This window comes from Ursus americanus, chromosome X (assembly GCF_024610735.1).
Source record: "Ursus americanus isolate L20-20 chromosome X, mUrsAme1.1.p, whole genome shotgun sequence".
Classification (NCBI taxonomy): domain Eukaryota; kingdom Metazoa; phylum Chordata; class Mammalia; order Carnivora; family Ursidae; genus Ursus; species Ursus americanus.
This window is the reverse complement of record NC_142164.1, coordinates 95,649,766-95,675,040: the sequence shown is the minus strand read 5'-3', so window position 1 is coordinate 95,675,040 and position 25,275 is coordinate 95,649,766. Positions and strand designations below refer to the sequence as shown.

General features: G+C 36.8%; 1 protein-coding gene and 1 pseudogene across 11 annotated transcripts in view; both read right to left on the bottom strand.

The window, feature by feature from the left end:
• DMD (dystrophin) overlaps positions 1-25,275 on the bottom strand; it is a 2,097,152-nt gene that overhangs the window by 1,391,962 nt on the left and 679,915 nt on the right. For all 11 annotated transcript variants that reach the window (XM_087859359.1, XM_087859361.1, XM_087859356.1 and 8 more), the window contains one exon: positions 23,507-23,626. In XM_087859359.1, the coding sequence (XP_087715485.1) occupies positions 23,507-23,626 (120 nt within the window). The remainder of the gene's footprint in view (positions 1-23,506; positions 23,627-25,275) is intronic.
• Positions 1,561-2,366, bottom strand: LOC148106989 (RNA polymerase II elongation factor ELL2 pseudogene; annotated as a pseudogene).

The following is a 25,275-nucleotide window of genomic DNA, read 5'->3' as shown; positions in this document are numbered from 1 at the left end:
TGGGTCAGGTCATGATCCCTGCATCGGGCTCCTTGCTCAGCATAGAGTCTGCTTCTTCCTCTGCCTCTCCCCTGCTCATGCTTACTCTCTTTAAAAGATCATTTCTAAAGACAAACACAAGTGTTTAAGGAAAAAAACTGGTTTGAAGTACAGACACTGGATCCCCAATATTTTTTTTTGATTTTTTGATTTTTTATTTTTTAGAAATAAATTATTATTATTATTATTATTATTATTATTATTATATTATTATTAGGTTCAATTAGCATATAGTACATCGCTAGTTTTTAATGTAGTGTTAAATGATTCATTAGTCGCATATAATACCCAGTGTTCATCACTGGATCCCCAATATTAAACGAACTTATATCTATTGACAAATGTAAGTCTTGGGGTATGGTAGGAGGACCAGAAAAAGCAGCTTCAAAATTGCAGGGAAGCACAGTACAATGGGGAAAATGATAAATAACTTTCAACAAGCAAAGTTTCATTTTTTTAAAAATCTCATAGCAACTCATTTGGAATTTTAAATAAATAAGTTTATTCACAGCTTCTGGTTCAAGCAGAGGTCCCGTGCCATGACTCTGTTTGCTCTCAAATTCACTGATGAGTCTTCTGATGGGAGCCAGCTTGTTATGAAGTTACTTGCAACTGTATTTTTCTTCATGAGAACTGGGACTGGACTGCTTGATCTTCTGATATTCTCATAAGACTTCCTCTTTTAAGCCCGGAAAAACCTGCTTTTGTTGTGCATCCAGTTTGATCAATCTTCTAGCTACAATCTCCATACTGGCATGCAAGGCCCTGTATGCATCATCTTCAGCACTGAAGCCATCCTTGTCTCACAGGGGGAAAATAGCAATTTATTTTGTCAAATAATCTGGGAGTTCAGTTGTTGAAAAAGGCCTGGTGGAGGCAGTACAAACCTCTTTAACTCCTTCAATGGAATCAGGACTGGAGTTATTCAGCTTGGCAATTTTCTCATCTCTTTTAAGGTCCTCTTCCTTTTCTTCAGTTGTCTCAATGTCGTGCATTTCAATTTGGCCTTTTCCTTCGGTTTTTAGACTTTTTTGGACTTTTTGTAAGACAATGAATCGTTTTCTTCCACAGGCTTTGGACACTTCAGTAGAACTGAACCAGGGTTAGGGTTTCCAGAGAAGGCCTAGAGGTATATTTATCTTGTTGGTCCTGATAGATACTAGTGTTTTGATTAAAACTGTCAACAGGTAGGTCTTGAGTCCCCTGGCCTGCTGGAGTGCTGGGGGAACTGGAGTTAGCATTTAGAATCAGAGGAGGATTGGAGCCGGGCAGGTGGGTTGAAGGCAGCGGTAGAAGGGAAGGGGACGGCAGCGGCTGCAGGAGACAGCAGGACGTCTGGAACAGATTTTTCACTGGTGGGATTCAAGTGACCATTTAATGTTGGAAGCACTCGACCTGTCAGGTGAGATATTCAAGTTTTTTTATTCATTAAAGATCAATGAAATCTGAATCTCAAAGCCAATTCTGAGAAGAGGCAACGTCTCCTCTAGAACATGCAGGAGATCCTGAATGGCTGGTGCTGGCAGCATTCTGAGATAGATTTAGTGCACTGGAGAGCACTGCCTAACACGTTCTATTTCTATTTCACTGCATCGGGCCAGTCTCTTCGAAGCACTTTAAAAACATAATCCTTTAAGGTGTATGAGAGGTTTTTAGGATTCAGATTGGCTATCTGTTGCAGAATTGCTCCCAGGGAGTTCTCGCTCTCTCTCTCTTTTTTTTTTTTTTTGGACTGCCACCATGTTTCTGCAGCGGAACCACAGCTCAGGTTTCCTGTAGGTCTTCGTGGCCAGTAAGTGAATCATCCTGTCCTTATGTCGCCCCTGAGAAACACTGCTGCTGCCATGTGTCTTTTGAGTCATATCTGCAAGGTTCATGGAGGTTGACCCTTTCCTCTCAGGCATCGCATCTGAAAGACTGTGAGGTACTTTCCGAATTGACTCTCTTGTACCTACATAAGGTCCACCCGGTTTGATCACTTCTGTGCTTCTGTCGTGGGATTCCTCCGCCAGGCTCATTCTTCCTCGTGTCATCTCAACCTAGTCGTTTGTGGCACATGCTGCACCTTTAGCGTGTACAAATCCTGGGCCACTGAGCTGGGAGGCTCCAGAACTAGAGAACGTTGTCTGGATGCAGCCAAAGCTGCCCCGGGGATTGTCTTTACCCACATTTGACCAAGAGAAATTAAAGGCATACACTTCCTCGAGTGCCCAGATCGCCGTCTCAGTGAGCTTCACAGGGAGTCAGGAGATGTTTTGCCCCAGCCACCTCCGCAGCTCTAGCCTCCACCGTGGCCCCGGCTGCTCTGGCTTCTGCAGCTGCCACCATAGCCATGGTCATCCCGCTGCTTACGTACTGCCATATACCGACCACCGACGGTTTTTAGATGAAAAAAAAAAAAAATGTTGTAATGATCGTTGTGTAAAGGGGAAATTTTAGGACAAAAAATATGGATCATTTATTTTAATTCCATTATGATGCACTTCAAAGTCTTAAACTCCAACTTTTTGACTTTAATATAAATAAGAGAATTATTTTCCCATAGCCACTAGATCTTTACAATGGGAAATATCTCAAATATAGATATGTTTTATTTTGTGTAGAATTAGGGCTACAAAAAACTGTAACTCCTATTTTTTACAAATACTTTTGATATCTAAGATAATAAGCCTTGTCATAATTTCTAACATACTTGATGCTACATGTTTGGATTGATCTACCCAGAAGATATTAAAATATGACTCAAATAATACAAATGTAATTTGCATCATAAAAAATCCACCTATTTCTAGGAGGCTTGAAGACCCACCCAATTTCTTAAAAATTGTCTACCCTACCATCTTTTCAAAAAGGGAGTACCGTCCACATATTGCTTTCAACACAATGTAACTGATTTTCGTACTTCTTATAGTTTCACTCTCTACTCCTTTTGAATGATGTTAATTTATGACAGAAACCATAGCACTGAAATAATAATGCAAGATAACCAAAGGAAACATGCTAACATAAATCAATGAATTCAACAATATTAGCCATTTAGTTATTACAGCCAAATATTTGGGATTTTTTTTTTCTGAAACATATTAGAAGTAGGAAGATCGGTAGGAGAAGAAAGGGATAAAGAAAGGGGGGGTAATCAGAAGGGGGAATGAAGCATGAGAGACTATGGACTCTGAGAAGCAAACTGAGGGCTTCAGAGGGGAGGGGGTGGGGGAATGGGATAGGCTGGTGATGGGTAATAAGGAGGGCACGTATTGCATGGTGCACTGGGTGTTATACGCAACTAATGAATCATCGAACTTTACATCAAAAACTTGGGATGTACTGTATGGTGACTAACATAATATAATAAAAAATTATTATAAAAAAAGAAACATTAGAAGTTCTTTAAGTGAACTTCCTAGTGACTATGTCAGTATACATCAGGTAAAATGGTATGTAACATATCTGTGAATGGATTAGTTGTGAAAAAATAGCTTCAGAGAAAATCTTATCCCTTGTAGCCATAAACTACACCATCTGCCTGATTTGAGGATAAAGATACAAAAGGCCTAATTGTGGGATGTATATTGCATCCCTTTGACCCTAGTGGAGATGGGAGTCAAGCACAGGAGAGACACACTCAAACCAAAGCACCATCTTCATAAATGAAAGGAAATGTACTGAGACTTCTAAATAGATACAGCATCATGTCCCTAGTATCCACTTAAGTAGCATCTTAGGTTTGTAATCTCATAGATTGCTGACTACAATTTATTAATTTTAGTAGGACATCCTATTAAACAAATCCAAATGAAGACCTCCATATACTAGATTCCTTAAGGTTAATTTTATAGAAATTCCAAACTATACTAATGTGATAAACTTTACACTGTAGGGTTTTTTTTTTTTTTCACTATATGAATGAGTCACAAAAAAAAAAATAACATTCTTTTAGATACACAGTCAACCTATTAAGGAAACTATTTTAAGAAGGGCCCTTGGTATTCTAATAATAATAGATAATTTTGATAATTCATTAAAGGCTTATAACTCAGCCAATCCAACATTAAATTTAACTTACAGTTAATGAAAGTCTTTAATGCATTCATTCATCACGAATCTGTCTAAATAACAAATATTTATTGAACACACACTGTGTGTCAAAAATGAACAGAATAAAAGAAGTTATGGTCTAGTAATGCTGTTATAAATATTGGGGTATATGTGCCACTTCGAATCAGTATTTTTGTGTCCTTTGGGTAAATACCTAATAGTGCAATTGCTGGATTGTAGGGCAGTTTTATTTTTAACTTTTTGAGAAACCTCTATACTGTTTTCCAGAGTGGCTGCACCAGGTTGCATTCCCACCAACAGGGTAAGAGGGCTCCCCTTTCTCCACATCCTTGTCAACATCCGTTGTTTCCTGTGTTGTTAATTTTAGCCATTCTGACAGGTGTAAGGTGTCATCTCATCATGGTTTCAATGTGTATTTCCCTGATGATGACTGATATTGAGCATTTTTTCTTATGTCTGTTAGCCACCTGTATGTCTTCTTTGAAAAAAAAATGTCTGTTCATGTCTTCTACCCATTTCTTAACTGGATTATTTGGTTTTTGGGTGTTGAGTTTGATAAGTTCTTTATAGACTGTGGCCACTAACCGATTATCAGACATGTCATTTGCAAACATTTTCTCCCATTCCGTAGGTTACCTTTTAGTTTTGTTGATTGTTTCCTTTGCTGTGCAGAAGCTTTTTACATTGATGAAGTCCCAATAGTTCATTTTGCTTTTGTTTCCCTTGCCTTCAGAGACGTGTCTGGTAAGAAGCTGCTATGGCTGAGATTAAAGAGGTTGCTGCCTGTGTTCTCTAGGATTTTTGATGGTTTCCTGTCTCACATTTAGATCTCAGCCATCAAAAAGAATGAAATCTTGCCATTTGCAATGATGTGGTTGGAGCTAGGGTATATTATGTTAAATGAAATAAGTCAGAGAAAGACAAATACCATATGATCTCACTCCTCATATGTGGAATTTAAGAAACAAAACTGATGAACACATGGGAGGGGGAGAAAAAGAGAGAAAAAAGAGAGGGAGGCAAACCATAATAGATTCCTAACTATAGAGAACAAACTGAGGGTTGATGCAAGGAGGTCGGTGGGGGATGGGTTAAATGCGTGATGGGCATTAAGGAGGGCACTTGTTGCAATGAGCACTGGGTGTTATATGTAAGTGATGAATCACTAAATTCTACACCTGACACCAATTTTACCATACATGTTAACTAACTAGAATTTAAATGAAAACTTGAAATAAAAAGAAGTTATGGGCTGAACTGTGTCTTTTTTTTTGCATCTACACTTTTATTAGAAACATTTATATCTTAATGAGAGAAGATGTTAGTCGAAGGACGCATTATAGCATTATACACAGTGTAGTTTCAGTGAGTTAAGAATACAACTAGGCCCATATGATTGTACATACATATTTACAAAGACTTGTATGTTAATGAAAGAAGATGTTAGTTGAAGGACACATAATATGCATTGTAGTCTCAATGAGTTCAGCACAGAACTATTTCAATATGTATCTACACTTACGTTTTGAAACATATCTTTAAGTTTTTAAAATTCTAGTTAGTTAACATAGAGTGTAATATTAGTTTCAGGCCTCAATATAGTGATTCAACGCTTCCAAAAATCACCCTGTGCTCATCACAATAGCACGAGTACTCCTTAATCCCCATCACGTGTTTCACCCATCCCCCCACTCCCCTCCTCTCTGGTAATCATCAGTTTGTTCTCTACAGTTAAGAGTCTCTTAGTTTGCCTCTCTCATTTTTCCCCATATGATCATTTCTTTCATTTCTTAGATTCCACATGAGTGAAATCATATAGTATTTGTCTTTCTCTGACTGACGTATTTTGCTTAACATAATATCCATGTCATTACAAATGGCAAGATTTTATTCTTTTTGATGGCTAATATTCCATCGTGTGTGTGTGTGTGTGAGAGAGAGAGACTATGTCTGTGTGTGTATACCCCACATCTTCTTTATCTACTTATCATTCAATGGACATATGTGTCTCCTTAAAATTCATATGTTGAAGGGGCGCCTAGGTGGCTCAGTTGGTTAAGTGTCTGCCTTCAGCTCAGGTCATGATCCCACGGTCCTGGGATCAAGCCCCATGTTGGGCTCGCAGGGAACCAGCCTATTTCTCCCTCTGCCTGACACTTCCCTTCCCCCCAGCTTGTGCTCTCTCTTTCTCTCTCTTTTAGATAGATAGATAGATAGATAGATAGATAGATAGATAGATAGATAATCTTTTTTAAAAATTCATATGTTGAAGCCCTATCCTTATCTACCACATTATTAGGTGACAGGGACTTTATAGATAGAAACTTTACATAGGGATTTTAAGTTAAAATGAGGCTGTTAGGGTGGGATCTAATCTAATGTGAAAGGTATCCTTATAAGAAGAGGAAATCTTGACACACAGAAACACACCAGGGACATGTGAGCACACAAGAGAGACCATGTGAGGACACAGCAAGAAGATAGTTATCTACAAGCCAAGGAGAATGGCCCCAGAAGGAACCAAACCTGCCAATATCTTGATCTTAGACTTCAAGTCTCCAGAACTGTGAGAAAAGAAAAATTCTGCTGTCTAGGATACCCAGTCTTTGGTATTTTGTTATGGCAGACCTAACAAACTAATACAAAAGACATTTAAGAGGGACTGATTCCATAGCATTACAAAATATTTCACAAAACTCAAGTCATTGAAAGTAAAGATGTATTTATTACAGTGGGAAATTTTTAGAAAATGCATTACAAATACTAGAGTAAAATTATTTAAAATTATTTAAATAGAGATTTTTAAATAATTTATTGTGATTCAACTTCCCAAATACATAAATGCTATCACTTTGTAATTTTGTGTTTTATGTGGGGAAGATGCAAGTATCTCGAGCTGAACAACTTAGATTTAAGTGTTAGGTCAGTTAACTGCTACGATTACCAACATGTGTATGTCTTTTAAAATTACAAAAATAAAAACATTTTTTATAGATTTATTTATTTTATAGAGATAGAGAGAGTGAGCACAGGCAGGGGTGGGAAAGAGCAGAGCATGAGGGACAAGCAGACTCCATGCTGAGTGCAGAGCCTAACACACAGGGCCCGGTCTCATGACCCTGAGATTATGACCTAAGCCGAAAGCAAGAGTCAGACGCTCAACCAATTGAACCACACAGGTGCCCCACAAAAAAAAATAATTTAAACACATCATTCTCTTGTAATGATTCCGGCAATTCTTTGAGGGTTTTTTTTTTATTATTATTATCCCTCCTTCCAAACAAAATTAAGTGACTTTCCAGAAATTCATGGCTAAATCATTTCCTCTCTCTCAAAGAAAATAATCATACCAACCCCTGAAAGAATTGCTACAAATACTAAGCAAGATTATATACTGGAAAGCAGTTCTAATTTGAACTGAGTTATATTAAGTGTTAATAGTTATTTACATTTTGTTTGATCACTGTTTATTTCAAATCTTCCAAGAACCAGCAAGGGTCATCTATTTTACTCTACTCACTCTAGAAAGGTACTTATTAAATCTTCCCAAGTAGTTGTTCAGCCTTCAAGTATATTCTTCTTTAAAGATTTCCAACACAAGAGAGTATACCTATCCTTTATTAACACATTCCACTGCTTAAACCTATCTTACTCTCAGAAAACCCTCAATGAACTGAATCTAAGTCACTTCTGTTATAATGTGAACAGGATGCTTTTTACTCACCTCAGTAAAATCAGGTAAGTGAATTAGAAATTGCTTGCTCATATGCTGTACATGTCTGCCCACGCGTAGGTTTTTGTAATGCCATATGCACAAATATAAATAGATGTACACAGTGCTTGAATTTATGGCTTTATCTGGTTATTACTTAGAAATATTGGCCCTAATTTGAATTAAAAAGAATAGAGCTAAGCAATTGGAAGATAACCAGTCAGCTCTACAATCACTCAAAGATGCTGGTTCCTATCATTGCCTAAAGGGGTGTAACAAGTCTAAGAGATCGGATCGAATGGGACTGACAGAAAGCTAAATAATTTTTTTAAAGAATCACTAACATTAGGATTAGAAACCTCTTCTCTAGAGAAAAAAAGAGTATTTCTCTGAGTTTCCATTTAAGTATATGAATCCTTTGAGCTTTTAGAAGTAATGCATATTTTTGTAAAGCTATGTAAACATTATGTACATAAATGAAAATGAATTATAACATCTCATGAACCGATAAGAAGAAATTAATTTTTATTTATGTTCTCATTTTATCTCACCAGTAAGAGAAGCTAAAGGTCGGTTCACTTACTCTAACACACTTTCATGGGCTAAATCACAACTCCATTATCATCTATGCTTAGATTTGCAATGGGGAAGCCTTCCCCTTCCCATTTCATTTATATCCCATACCGTTATACATGCCAAGGACATTTCTCATCTGAGTTCCTTTGTTTGTTTCTGTTGGTTTTTCAAAGCAAAAGTGAAAAGTAGCTATCAGAGGAACTTTTGGATAAAGGCAACTGAGGAAAATCTGACAAGCCTGGAAGGTAAAACTTAACGTATCTTGACCCTTGAATTTATTGAGGCCAGGGATGGAATGTAAGAGCTGAACTGTGCCCATCAAGACTGGCATGAAGAGATAAAGTGGTCCCAGGAGTCTGTCCACTAAGAAAGGAACAATTCTGTGCCATAGCCCACACAATGCAGCAGCAACTGGGATTTATAAGAAAGGGAGACAGCAGGCAGCCCATCTCATTTTATCAAAGTTCCAGACCCTGGGATATACTTCCCAGCTAAATGACGTTTATGTGTAACGAGCCTTCTGAAAATTAACATTTCTTGATGTTTCTTTCCTACTTTATAAACACAGCAGAGTTAAAAAGGATGAGCAACTTCACCTTACCGATGGTAATGTGGAAATAATATCAAATAACTTACTGAATGGGACGAAATAACACCCATCATGAGGCTAGAAACAGGGCAGAGTACTACTGACTACTGTTTAGCCAACTCTAGGATTCTCTTCTTAATTTTACATGTTTTTACAAACTGCTAACCAAAGTAGCATATTATAAAACGGCACGCCTTATATATTCACTGTCTAACATATGGTCCAGGGTGGGAAAATGTGTCCTGATGTATTGGGAAACACTTATTGTAGGTTTCTCTGAAATTCTCATTCTTACTCCTGTTTAAATGATCCTGTAGTACTTTCTGACCGAACTCAAGGGACCTGTGAAGGTACACTTGCCACTTCTAAAGGTGCAGTTTAAAGGTGACCCAGACACAGAGATGAGTTATGTAACTTGCCTAAGGCCACGGAGGACACAGGATTGAGTTTCCGGGATCTGACCTCAGATCCATCCGGCTACAAGCTTATGTTCTTTCATGATGTCATTTACTAAGGGGAACGCACAACATGCAATACGCCTTGTAATGCGTGCTACAGAACCTAGTGAGACGTACAGATGCTGAACCCTTTTTGTGTATTTTCATATTTAATTCTGGCAGAAGTTTGACTAGATTTAACCACACATTTTATCTAACCTACTTAACAAGGATTTGAAGCCTAATGTTATAATTTCATCTAAGAACATTTTTGACATTTTACCTCCCTATTTGTTTAAAGTATTGTTAAAAATCAGAAAATACTTAAACATTCCCAGATGAAGAACATGTGCTCTTTTGCAAAGTCTTCTTTTTCAAAGGTAAATATGACTGTCTGATTCGTTAATGAAATTTTGTCTTGGTGATTATGCTAAAAACATAGTGAGATTTTTAACTTGAAGAAGCATGTTCCCTTGTGCCATTACAGTCAGTTCCATATATTATTTATGAGTTTATAAAGTGCTAATGAATAAATCTGGAAAGGCCCAGTTGTTGATGCCATTATTATTTGCAGGCTATTATTTAATGTTCTGTGGCAGCTTAATAAACTCTGTACTCCCCAGCTCCCACCAGTCTATTCAACTGGGATACTAGAAAATAAAGAGCAGGAGTCCTAAAAGGAGCATTCCAGCATGAGAGTGTCCTTGCCAGTGTCCATTGCATTCCTGGGCATTCTTTGGTAGTTTAAGGTTTTACTGCTCCTGATTTTTTTATGCCTCATGGTTTCTGGACTTCTTGAGGGGAGCTCCTTACCATTGTGCTTAATGCAATACATGAATTTCACATAGTATAAAAATGTGTCAAAGCTCAATACCCCCTCTGTAGTTATCAATACAGGGATTTTCTCCTAAGTATTGTCTTAGAACCTTTTTTTTCTTTCTTCTACATTAAATACCTGCCTATCAGTCATTATAGCAACAACAGGGCTATTTATGGTAAATCTGAATAGCCAGAGGAGGTGAAAATCACATGTGAAGTCCTATCTTCTCCACCTCAAATTCTAGATCTTTACTACTTACAGTGGGTATTAATCATATAGCAGCATCTCTGAGTCTGCTCACCTGGTACATATCACCAGGCCTGAACTACAGATTGTCTCGATTTCTTGTCCCAGTTCTACTGTTGCCCAACTCAGTAATATCTCTCAGCAAACACTTAACCTTGTTATGGTTTATATTTCCCACTAGTGAAAGGGGGATAATAGTATCTGGACTGGTACCCTCCTTGCCAGGTCAACAAATGTGAAAATGCTCTGAAAACTTTGATAAATTATTGAGATGCTTGTGATTGGTAAAATAGAGCTTAGTTGGTGGAAGATTTGCTTTTGTTTCCAGATGTGATAAGTCTACAGTGTAACAGAACTTTAATACAGGATACAGCAAAACATCTCAGCATGACACTAAAATGACTAGTTTTTCATATTTTACCTACAGTCTATTACAGCTTATATTTTACAAAAGAGTTGAAAATCTTCGATTTTTAAATTCTAAACCAGGAACATAATCCATTATGTGTCTTATTTGTAATCAGGTGAATGGAAAACAGATATCCCTCTATGCCTCATTCTAACTCTATGCATTGAACTATTCCATCTGTAAGAAATCACAAATTCTAATGTGTATGCATCATAAAATGCACAAAATAATCTAGGTATAAGGAAATGGGGAATAAAGGGGATTGTAGCAAAATGGAGAGTTTGTGCTAAAGGTGGCAGAGCTGTTTAATTCTTCCTGAGGTTAATAGTCAGGAGAACAGGCAAAGGATCACCAGATCAGTTGCTTTTTCCACAGAGGCTAGACATTTATAGTTTGATATCACATTTCCTAAACTTAAAACACTGATAACTAATAAAAACATTATTAAATACCATGTGTACTAAACAGAACTTCATTTGAATAAACACCATGTGGACTAAACAGAACTTTATTTGAATATACTTTTATGTTGTTTTTTTTTTAAGATTTCATTTACTTATTTGAGAGAGTGAGTGAGAGAGAAAGAGCACAGGAAGAGGGGCAGAAGGAGAGAGGGAGAAGCAGGCTTCCCACTGAGCAGGGAGTCTGATGCGGGGTTCGATCCCAGAACCCTGAGATCATGACCTCAGCAGCAGACACTTAACCAACGGAGCTGCCCAGGTGCCCCAAATATACTTGTAATTTTAGATGCAAAACACCAATTCCCAGAAAGACAAATACTCAAACTGACCCAAAAAAATGGAAAATCTGGAAAATGGAGAGGAAACCTGAAGGTGGAAATGAAAAATGAAAAGTCTTATTTAAATATATTTAATCTTTCATTTAAAACTTCTCCGATAAAGAAAATTCCAGGTACAAATGGCAAGTTCTGAAGCCTGCACAATCAGGCGCTTAAACCTAGCAACCTATTCACCATACAGTACATCCCTGGTTTTTGATGTAAAGTTCGATGATTCATTAGTTGCACATAACTGTATGGTGACTAACATAATATAATTAAAAAACATTAAAAAATAAATTAATTAATTAAAAACCTTTTTATGAAAAAGAAAAAAAAAACACCTAACAACCTATTACAAGGAAAACAATAGGCCAATCTTCTTCATGGACCCAATGGGAGAATTCTACATCAAAGGTTAGCAAATGTTAGAAAAGAGATCTAGTAACAAATAAAAAAGATTATACATATCATCCATGTTTGGCTTACATCAGTAATGCAAGGCTATTTTAACTCTAGAAGATGAAGCAGTGTCATTTTACATATTAAGACAATACAGAAGAAAAATAATCTGATCATTTACATTAGGAATAAAAAGCATCTACAACAAACCTATAAAGAGATATCATACTTAATGGTGATTTACTAGAAGCCTCACCTCTGAGACCTAAAATGAGAAACAGATCAGGAATAATCTCATTGTACTAGATACAGCACAATAAGGCAAGAAAAACTGATTAAATGAACAATGATTGGGAAGGGAGAAGCAAAACAGTAATTACAAACAACCTGTATACGTACAACTGAGCGATGCAACAGATAAACTACTCAAATTATAAGTAGATTTAGCATGATCTCTGGATACAAAGCCAAGGAACACAAATCAAGTTGTATTTCTCCCTCTAAGCAAAAGACGAATAGAAAATGCTTCAGGGGGGAGAGGGGTGGGGGATTGGGATAGGCCGGTGATGGGTATTAAGGAGGGCACATATTGCATGGTGCACTGGGTGTTATACACAAATAATGAATCATGAAACATTACATGAAAAACTAAGGATATACTGTATGGTGACTAACATAACATAATAAAAAATTATTATAAAAAAATGAAATTTTGAAAAGATACCATTTATAGCAACAGCAAAAATATCAAAAAATAGCAAATAAAGGAATAAATCTCATAAAAAGTCTAAGATTCACTCTCCTGGAAACCATAAAACATTATTGGGAGAAAATAAAGGCCTAAATAAATCAAAGCCTATTCCATATTCATGAACTGAAAAACTTTTTACATAATAAAGATATTAATTCACCACAAATTAATCCATATAGTCAATAAACCCCAATTAAGATTACAGCAGCTTTTGGGGGGGACAGACAAGCTGATTCTAAAATCTACATGGAAATATGAATAAACAAAAATAGCCAAGTTAATCTTTTAAGAGGAGGAAATAAATGTGATGGGTTTACATTAACCAAGATAGATTTAGAGTTTCCTTCAGCTTGACACACTTTGGCTACAGGTCCCTTCTTTTTCTTAGAGCACTTACTTTGAAATCGTAAATATTTCTCTGCCCCCTTGAGATGTAAATCTTCTACAACCCAAGAATGTCTTTCTCAAGGACCTGAAAGCCACCCCTTCGAAATGTAATTATCAGGAAAGATAGCGCCCCTGTGTCCCAAACTCTGAGAGGGTAGAAGCCTAACTCTGATAAGGGACAATTAGCAAACACAGAAAGCATAATCACACTGACTACCCAACCCCACCAAGGTCCTCCAGTACTTCTATGTCAGGTCATTCTAGCACTTACAAACTTGCCTACCTTTTGTTCAGGGGAACTGAGTTCAATCTCTTCCCTATTACAATAGTCTTGATCCCTAATTGCAATAGTCTTGAATAAATTTCTCCTTACCCATTTTACCAACTGGCTCAATTTTTCTTTTACAATACTACCAGATGTCAAAATTTATCATAAAGCCATAGTAATTAAAATAATGTGGTATTGGAGTAACTGCACGGAAATGTACAAATGAAACTTGACTGGAGTTCATAAAGTGACCCATATATGTATAAGCATTTTATTAAAAGTGACAATACAGAACATTAAGAACGGTCCTTGCAATAAATCATGCTATTTTAGTTTGCTCTAAATGGGGAAAAAATAGACATTCAATCCTTCCTCACACCGGAAATACTAGATAGATCGTAATATGAAAGGTAAAGCAATTAAGTCCCTGTATGACAATCCAGGAGAAAATATTTTGGGTCACAGAGTAGAAAATTTTATTTTTAAACTCAGGACAAAAATAACACTAACCATTACAGAAAATACTGAAGTAGAGTATATTGAACTTAAAACTTCTGTTTATTAAAAAAAAAAAGTATCATTAAAAAGTAAAAGGGTAAGGCACCTAGTAAAAGCAAAAAAAAAAAAAAAAAGAAAAAAGAAAAGAAATTGTAATCTAGATATCAACAAAGGATTAACATCCTGAATACATATTTTTAAATAACTACAAGTCACTGAGAGAAATACACATAAACCAACAGACTAAAAGGCATTTCAAAAATAGGTATCTCGAATAGCCAATAAAAGAACTGTCATTGTGTTTTTAATCTCATTAGTCAACACTACATGCAAACATTCACAAGAGATGCCATTATGAAACTGCCAACACGGCTCACATTAACAATCTGACAATATCAAGTATTAACAAGGATGTGAAGCAATTTGTCCCTTTATCCACTACTGATGAGAGTGTAAATTTATGCATCAACTTTGGAAAACTCTTTTGCAATGCCTATAAAGCTAAATATGCATATACCCAGTAATCCAGCAACTTCAATCTTAGGTATATACTTAATACAAAAGCATACATACATTCATGCAAATATATGCACAGTTATGTACACAGCAGTGTTATTCATAATGATCCCAAACTGGAACCAGCCCAAATTTTCTCAACAGTAGAATATGTAATTAAATTGTATATTCACAAGAAGGAATACTACCCAGCCATGAAAATTAATGAACAAACAAGATAGGCATCATGGATGCAACTCACAAACATATCATTGACTAAAAAAAGGCAGTTACAAAACTATATACTATGCAATTGCATTTATATTAGGTTAAAAATAAAACTATTCTGAGGCATTACAAATCAGGATAAAGGTTAACTTTCAGGAGGTGTGAAAAGTTTATGACTATCATAGGATTTGATAGGGCTGTCTCAATTGTTGGCAACATATTATCTTTTTATTTGATGTGGAACTACATGTATGTTACCTTTGTGAAGTCTTGACCTAAATTTATGATTTGTGTACTTTTCTGGGTGCTCTGATCAAAAAAAAAAAAAAAAAAGTTTTTAACTGTGACATAATGTGAAGTTTAGGGTTTTTTTAGAGACCATAAAGGCCAGAATTCTCTTTAGACTGTATTAGAATTGTATTCATAAAGAATATCATTTCAATATATTCATATATATCCTTATATTCATAAAGAAAATTATTATTCTACTATACTTCCATATATTTCCCCGGTAATAATTTTCTCAAGGTCACATAGTAATTTTCCTCTGTGAAATTGAGAGATTAGGAGAAATCACACAGATCTGGATACCAGTCCCAGCTCTGCCACTTGAAAGCTGCATGAACTTGTATTTAACTCCATTATGCATTAGCTTTTTCATTTGTGTAACAGGGATAGTATTACATACAAAGTATGTAAAATTTTTGGGAAATGATGAGCACACAAAAGTGCTAATAATTATAATTATCGCTTCATGGGCAACAATTGTTGACACTTGGCTTAGTGAAATTATTTCCATTAGATTTAAAAAAAATTTAAACATGCTTTTTATTCTCCAAGTGTAGAATCAGAAACTAGAGAGAAACATCAAAAATATTTTCATCCATATTCTTCTTCATAAATAATCTCTATTTCTCAGTTCTACAGATTTTAACATTCCCTAGATTTTTTCCCTTCCCAAATTATCCCAAAGATATATACTATAAGTACTTTTAATTGCATTCCCCATTTTCAAGCCATGATAGAGAAGAGGACATTATAGTCTTTCTGAACAGCTACCTTTTAGCAGACTATTTTCCTTCCAAACAACAGAGATATAATGATGATATAAGGTGACTCAAAAAAGGGAGTGGCCATGTAGAAAAAACAGCCTCATGGAGAAAAATTTGAACTGAGTTTTCTACATGAAGTAGTTTTCAAAGCAGACGACAAACATGACTATTCTAAGTAACAGGAATAGCATATACAAGGACAGTGACATAGAGAGTATCAGAAAAGGCTTACAGAAATATAATATAGGTTAAGGGATATGTGGGAGCTAACAGAAAACATGTATTGAGAGACAGGTAGGGATTAGGTAATAAAAATCATTGCATGCCTAATCGATCAGCCTCTGTAGAGAATGGAAAGCAACTAAGGATTTTAAGCAGAGGAGAAACTGTAATAAATAGCTTCTGAGAACCCACGCTGACTTTAATGCAGAAATTGGATTGAAGAGAGGTAAAGATTCAGGCAAGGACTTGATCTAGGGCAAACAGGGACAGAAGCAAAGATGAAACAATGAATATGAGAGACAGTGAACAAATTCTGTGACTGATGACATGCAGAGGGCTCACAGGGACAGGAAAGGGAAGAGTTGGGAATGATTCCAGGTTTCTGGTACAGGTGTCATGGTGAACAGCTGTGTAGTAACAAAAATGTTGAAGTCAGCGAAGGAAGCAAGTTTAGAGGGAAGTAGGGCACAAGGAGTTAAGTTTCACCTTATTGATCCTGAGATGCATTTTGGACTTCAAGTTGGATATATCCAGAAGAAAATGGGATCGAAGAAATTGGGCTCAGGAAAGAAATCTGAGCAGAAGACACCCAGGCTTATCAGCTTCAACTTATTTTTAATACAATCTTCTGAAGGAACAGAGAGAAAAGCCTTCCTCTTTCTACAAGACAATACGTGTCCCTTACCTCTGCTTAAGTTTCTCACGAAATTATAGAATCCCTAGTTCTGTAAGCATTCTTTATTTTTTAAAAAAGATTGTATTTTTTATTTATTTGACAGAGAGAGAGACAGCCAATGAGAGAGGGAACCCAAGCAGGGGGAGTGGGAGAGGAGGAAGCAGGCTCCCAGCAGAAGAGCCTGATGCGAGGCTCTATTCCAGGAATCTGGGATCACGCCCTGAGCCGAAGGCAGATGGTTAATGACTGAGCCACCCAGGCACCCCTGTAAACGTTCTTTAAATGCCACCATCCTGGTAAAATCCAGCTAAAATGCTAAAATACAAAGTGTATTCAAACCACCACTGGGGGGGCGCCTGGGTGGCACAGCGGTTAAGCGTCTGCCTTCGGCTCAGGGCGTGATCCCAGCGTTCTGGGATCGAGCCCCACATCAGGCTCCTCCTCTATGAGCCTGCTTCTTCCTCTTCCACTCCCCCTGCTTGTGTTCCCTCTCTTGCTGGCTGTCTCTATCTCTGTCGAATAAATAAATAAAATCTTTAAAGAAAAAAAAAAAACCACCACTGGATCTAATTATTAGTCCTTGTATTGTAGACACCACACCATGTCCAGGATGGCATTAATTTACTAATAATCTATACCATTTGCTTTCATTTAATATTAATCATATACACATATACATCCATATGTTAGAGAAAATGTAAATGTACATAAATGTAAATGTATACATATACATATATACACATTTGTGTACAATTATATACATGTATTTACATTTACATGTATGGATGGGAAGTCAGACCTTCCTCATCAGAAACTTAATTGATTTAAAGATATTACTTTTTATAAGCAGCAAATTTCAAACAATAAACATACCTTTCCTCATTTAAAACATGAAAGACAAGTATATGACACTTGAATGTGATATTTTAAATTTACACGACATTGTTATAAATCTTCTAAAGTCATGTGGGAGAGGAAATCATCCATTAACCACTCCTATTCAGGCAAAATGTACACAGTGTTCCAGCTAAATCCTCAAATGGCTTCTTTCCCCCAAATTTTCTGACACTGCAGGGTGAATAAAGGAATCCAATCATTTTCACCAATTCTCTGGCACATAAATCAGGTACCGGAAAAGAATATATTAAAACACAAACGTTCTCCACCAGCCCATAGAGGGATAAGAAGGCTCACCTTATCCATAGACATATCATGGGAGGCTTTGCAAAATATTTTAGGTAAATCAAAATACTTTGTATGTATGCCACTCCATTGGATCACCCAACTTAATAAATCCACCAAAGAATCTGTCTTAATAATGCCACATAATATTTGTACAAATTGTTTAATGTCATCTGATATGAAGTTAGTTTTCATGTCTTGATTTTAGTGAATATATGTTAGTTCTTGGAGACCTTTATCTTCAAAAATTATTATTTTATTCCATAAACAAGTTTATTAACTTCATTAGATGAATGAGAAACTGAACATGCAAATATTTAATAATCTGTTCTAAAACTGTATTTTCCAGGTTATTCCTCTTCAGAAGAGGATGCTTGACTGTATTCATTCTTTTGATATACCTTTATTTCTCCATAATAGTAGACAGTAACTTTAAGATTAAGGTCATTTAGCAAAATAGTCCAAATGCCTTTTATATGCCAGACACTCTCCTGGGTCTGGGCCTTAGACAACTTTAATACATCTAGTTGGTCTCTCAAGTGTTAATGTGTATAGAAGAACATTATCTACAAATGGGACTTCGATAGCTCTGCCTTTTCTCTGGAAGGTGTTTTCATTAGAACAACTTCTAAAACTAGACGCCTGTTTCTGGTTCATTTTTATTAGAAACAACTATCTCCCTAGGACAATAAATGCTCTTTATGCTCCATTTATTGTCTTCCTTCAGTTTTTCAAATACAAAAGGCCCCATAGGACCTGCGCACCTTCCAAACGCCTCCCTTACTTTGTTTGAGTTTCTACTTAAATGCCGCCTTCTCAAGGAAGCATCCCCTGACCACTCCAGGTAAAACTGCTCCCTTCCCCAGTTTTTTCTTTATAGTTCTTAACACCTTTTTTCATAGTACAAAACTTGCTTATTATGATGTGTGCTTAGAATGTAAACTTCATAGAGAAATCTTTTATGCTTTGCCTATGCTTAACCTCAAAGCTTAGACATGGCTGGCACAGAGAAGGCGGGCAAGACCTATTTGTTGAATGAATACATACTATCCTTCTGCACAGAACACCTTCCTACCCTTTACTATTGCTTAATTAACCTCTACATTCCTGACCTTCTAGAGCAAGATAGGTCATCCAGCAATGTCTGTTTTTGCCCCACTGAAGTCATCACAACCATAATTGTATACAATTGATTGCACTGGATTAGTGCAGGTCCAGAAGGGCAGGTACCATGACTGTCGCCCCTGCGTCTCCCTGCCATTGTAGTCCCCGCTGTCATCCAGGCAGAGAGCTGCTGCTTAATACACTTTATTGACTGAATTTTGGTGGAGTTGAGCATCACACACCAATTCTAATTCTTAGATAAGCCCCTTCTATCTGTCAAGTCTCCCCTAACACCACTCTTCTGAACCTCAAAGCTGTAGCCAAATTTGCCCTTTTCAGTTCCCTGAAGATGCCTTGCTCACTTGATCTGTTTCCCCTTCCTGGAAACTACCCACCTCCACCCATCTCCTTTACACACCCTTTATACAGTTCCCTTCGACATTACCTTTAGACCCTAGCTTAAACACTTTCCTAGGGAATCATCTTTTGCTCTCAAATTTCAGTTGAAGTCTTATTAGTGTGTTGTCACAAAACCTTGTTTCTTTCCTTCATAGAAATAAGTTCTGTCCATTAACTACTTGCTCATTTTTGTTAATATTTGATTAAGGTCTATTTCCTCCACTAGACTGCAAGAACCAAGAGAGCAGTCACCATGCCTACCATGGTGACCACAAATGAAAGGAATTAGCATTTGATTTCAAAGAGGGAGCCTGAGAAATGGCTACCATTGTTTCTAGTTTCCAAGGCAGGCAGCAGGCTCACAGATTACTTACTCCTGACCCAGGAAAGTAATGACAAATTCTCTTTTTGTTCACAATTTTACCTCTGTTATCCAGCATAATCCCTGGGACATAATAAGAACATAGCAAGTATTTGCTGAAAAAAAAATGAAAAACAGAATGCAGATGCTCAGAAAGAGATATGATAATGTCCTCCAGGACTGAATACTCTACATATATTACTAATCTCAGTTATTTAGCGAAGCTATTTCTCAGTAACATCAGTTAACTGGCATCATTGCTTACAAATCAGACTCTCTGTGCATTGACATTCAAGAAACCACTAAAATTAAGGACAAGTTTATGACCTATGGTGACATTGCTGAGGGACGAGTTGAACCTCTGAGAGAGAATCAAATTAATTTACAACAGATTGTACTTTTTAGAATATTATCCTTCATAAGCCATGCTATCTTTCAGAATCCCTAAGCATATGTTCTGACCTAACTTTATTTTTCTTCAAACCTTTTAACAGAAAACCTTCTAAAAGTCTTTTTTAAAAGTTAGAGAAAAATGGGGCACCTGTGTGGCTTAATCAGTTAAGCATCTGCCTTCAGCTCAGGTCATGATCCCAGCCCCGCATCAGGCTCCCTGCTCCATGGGGAGCCTGCTTCTCCCTCTCCCACTGCCTCCTGCTCCCCCTGCTTGTGCTCACTCTCTCTGTGTGTCAAATAAATCAATAGAATCTTTAAAAAAAGAAGTTAGAGAAAATCTAACTTATAATAAAGTTCATAGAATTAAGTCAACACATGTAAAAATATTCTATGAGGAGTATTTTCAGAGTTTTAACTCCAGAAGATAAGAACACATCCCACTCTTATTGTACTAAATCAAGGACTTCCCTTTCTAGTTTGTCCCATCTGCATCTCTTAACTAAAGACCACTGGGTATCCATGTGGGGGCTCTGGATGGTGCCTCAGCACATTGCAGCAAAACAGATTAAGGCACTGTAACCGCAGAAAAAGAAGGAGTGGGATAAACGTTCAACACTAACAAGTCAAGGGGAATCAGCTATGGGTGACCAGACCCAGCCCTAACAAAAGCCCTCGAGGATCCTTCTCAGATCCCTGCCAGTTTTGTATTTGTTTTTGTTTTTGTTTTGTCCCTTGTATGGAGTCTATATACCTGTTTTTCTTCCCTAAAATTCTTCCTATACTAACAGAATTCCTCTGGGCTCAGTATGAGACATAGTAATAGTTCGTGGTTTCTGAAGCACACACGGAAGTCTTATTACATGCAGAGAATACTTGTGTTGCTGTTAAAGTGACTCCTCTAATGTATTTGTTTATGTCTTTTTATCCTTTATTATTTCTCTTCTCCTCCTCCTCCTCTGCCAACTTCTCTTTCTCTTCTCCTTCCTTTTAAAAATCCAACTAGGTTAAGACTAGATTATATCATTTGCAAAGAACCTAAGAAAGAATCACCAAAATGTCAAGGTCAGAAGACAGCCCAGCATTCCAGAGCAATTCAAACCAATGGTCGAATAAGGCATAGAACTCAAACACGGAAAAAAAAAAAAAAAAGAACTCAAACACGGATTCCTCTAAGACTGAGAAAAGTGATGGGATGAGAAGTAAGAAATGTTCAAGCCAGGGTGTTCTCCCCAAAGAATTCCTTCTAACCCTGACCTTCTAGACACTAGTCTAGATCATCTAAAAGTCAGGTCACAGGAGGGGGGCATGTAGGGGGAAATGAAGGTATCAAAAGGAAAAAGGGGGTTGTGGGGAAAAGAGAAGGCTAGGAGGCAGCAGTCAACACTACTTAATAGTGAGGCAATCATGGACAAATGCAGATGGAGCCTGTATGATTTAGGAGAAGGAATACACGCACAGCTATCTTAGTAGATATCTCTGAACCATTGAAATAAAGACAGAAAATAAGGGGAAAATGAAAGCCAGTAGAATAATAAATATAGAAAAGCTTAGGGTCACAACTCTTAATTTATCCTAGATAAGCTCTAACCCAGTCACCATCTGTGAGTACTACAGACTGTTTTTCTAGGTGGCTTAGCCCCACAGACATCACCCTGGAATGATTACATTCTAAAGTTAGTTGTATTAAGTCTGGTAATATCAATGTGGATGTTTCTCAGTTGTTGTGTTAACTAGAAATAGTCTATGATTGGGGCGCCTGGGTGGCACAGCGGTTAAGCGTCTGCCTTCGGCTCAGGGCGTGATCCCGGCGTTCCGGGATCGAGCCCCACATCAGGCTCTTCCGCTATGAGCCGGCTTCTTCCTCTCCCACTTCCCCTGCTTGTGTTCCCTCTCTCGCTGGCTGTCTCTATCTCTGTCAAATAAATAAATAAAATCTTAAAAAAAAAAAAAGAAATAGTCTATGACTTAGAAAAATAATGGCCTTGATTTTTTTTTTAACCAGGCACCCTCCCAAATTCTCCTCCCTAGACTTCTTCTACCTTTTCTGAAAATTTCTGAGGAATGCTGAGTATTAGATTTTTACCCATCTATAATCAGCTACAACACTATTTTATGAGAACTAAAGAATTCCTTCAAATGGTTATAGCAGTGGCCTATCAGTACAGTCCTTTAGCTAGTCACGAGTATATATGTGTACAATATATCTGATCAATATGTGATGATACGTCATAATAGCAGGCGTCATAAACATTTTTATATCTGTAATCCCTGCAATTTCATTGAATCACAAGCAATTAACATGGGTGACTAATATACCTTAAATGCTCCATTGTAGCAGTTCAAGAATTTTCTTTTTGTCATTTAATGATAGAGAAGAAGATACCATTGTTAAAAACTGGAAGTTTAAAGCAGTAACCTGAGGAAATGACATTTTACTGGGATAAAAAAACACAATTCACACAAAGAAAGAAGAAAACAGAGATAAGGCTTTAAGAAACTGCGTTATAGGTTAGGTAAGAGTATGTTTAGAACAACCTCGTGCTGATAAAGCTATTTAAACCCACATTGATTGGATCCTTAGACATGTCAGACTATTGGCCCTTAACAATCACAAAGAAAAGGCAGGCATTTCACGGCTAAAGTGAATGCCTCAACTATAACGTGTAGTGTTGTGTGTGTGTGTGTGTGTGTGTATATCACACTCAGAACAATAAACTGTATTTTTCCTTAATGTTGATGTTTTGGTGTATGTACATATGTTTTGTTGAAAATGTTTTCAAAAAATTTTTTTTTACAGTAAAACCTTGTTATTCCTAATTAGGACGAAAAGATAAAAATACGAAAATACCCACCTTACTCTTTGTTAATAGGTACTGGTTACATTTCCAAGGATATAATTACTATGACTCAGGTTGAATGAGGGCTTGAAAGGCTAAGTATCTTCTCCAACAAAACTTCCAAAAATTAAATATCCTGCTATGGCCTCATCAAGACTATAACTGAAGTTTTCCAGGAAAAAAATACGAAGGTGATCGATTTCTCATGATTTGACTGAATGTGATCCCTTTTGGGTTTTTTTCTTTTTACCTTTGTCCTCTCTTTAACTGTAGGTTTTAAGAGGACATAAATAATATTCCTCTGACAAGTTCTCTAACACATGTTATTCAACTATAATTAAAAAAAAAACACACGGATCTGCATTCATATATTTCCCCAAAGGCCAGGAAGCTAGTGTGAACAAACAGTGGATAGTTAATGAAAGGGAAATGTGCACAAATGGAACATAATTTGACTTCGTTTAAATAAATATATTGCATTGTAAATATTTGTAATATACAAATTACATTATACATTTTCTAAATATATTCTGAATTACAATTAATTATTTTGATGACGCAGTTAGTGTATTAAAGAAAATAATCTGACCTTCAGTTGTTCTTCCAAAGCAGCGGTTGCATAGTCTCCACTAGATTCATCGACCACCACTACCATGTGTGTGAGAGAATTGACCCTGACTTGTTCCTGTTCTAAGTCTTCTTGAAGCACCTGCAAGATTAAAAAAAAAATTTAAAGTAATTAAAATGATAGTCTTCTGAACTGAATGCCAAAAAACATTTCTTCCCAAATGTGTGGGATTTAATTTCTGTCATGTTTTGGGTCATGCAATTTTTTATTAAACAGAACCATTCCAGGCAAATTTTCTGCTACGGTGCTCAGCAAAATTAGCACATTTCTACTGTAAACTGAACTTGAAAGTACACAGAGGGAGCATCTATTGAGAAAAGTATGGTAGGATGTTCTACGCCTTATCCCACTTCCTCTCGCCCTTTCAAGGACTTTTCTCCTAAAATTACCTGCTGCCTCTGGCATCTTCAGCATCTCCTTTTCGACTGAAGCTCACCATTATCAACTGTAACAAGACAAACTCTCTTGACCCATCGAACCCTTCCTGCTACTGCCTTATTATTTATTCCTCTTCACTGAAAAATACTTTGTTTTCTACACTTACTCTTGCCATTTCCTTACGTTACTATTCTCTTTGCCAACTACCCCAATGAAACACCTCTTGGAAAGGTTACCATCAACCTTCAGGTCCCCATATCCATTCTTCATTCATTCTCTTCTCTTGAGCTTCAGGTACTACCTTTTCCTGATTATCCTCCCACCTCACTAAGCACTGCATTTGAACTCCTTTGCTGGTTCATTCTCCTCGGCTCAACTACAAATCAGATGTCATTCCTCTGGATAAAAGCAAATGGAGTCACATCACACTAAGAAGGAAAATACAAAAAAAGCATACAAAAAATTTTTAAAAATTAAAAAAAAAATTTAAGGAGAATACAAATTCCTTCCCAGAAATCCTTATACCATCTAGCACCTGCCTACCTCTCAAATGTAACTGCATATCATTCTTGCCCTCTGCTACTATGGTTCGGCTACCTTGTCTTCTCTTCCACAATCTGTCAAGCTGTTTGCTTTGCCTGAAGTGTTCTTCCTCCTTATCTCTAAACAACGTCTCTTTCGTATTGTTCAAGACTCATTTTTAAGTGTCACTGGCCCAGAAGGGCTTTTCATGAAGATGCTATCTAAATTTCCTTCTCAATTACTCTCAATCTCTATAATTTTTTTAGATAATATTTTCATTACTCAATATTTTCTTACAAATTGGTTTAGTCATTTATTGTTTGTATAACTTACTGGAATAAAAGATCCACTAGAACAGAGATGTCCCTTGTCCTCATACATATGCCAAGCAACTGAAGATCAATAAACTGTTGCTGAATGGTGCCAAGTGGCGGGGTAAGGGCAAATGCACAGATGAGGTTGGGTAAAGATTATAATCTAATAGGAGGGATTTGCTTTTTAAAAACTGTAATTATAACTACACTGACATCACATATAACCATAAAACAGTAGTCCAATCTTCTAAAAATCATAGTATATGACTTTTTTGTAAAGATAAACAGGGTAAACAGAGTGATAAACAGAGAAGGAGTAACAAAGAAGGATGCTCTAGAACTGAGACATCTTGCCTGGGAGCTCCAGTTCACAAAGACCTTATCACACTACCCTCACTGTGATTAGAAAATCCCTACATGGGTACACAAAATGTCTCATCAGCTAGTTTGCTCCCTGGAATGCTTTATTATATAAGAATGGAGAAGCACATTTGGGACAAGGTCTGTTAATTTCTG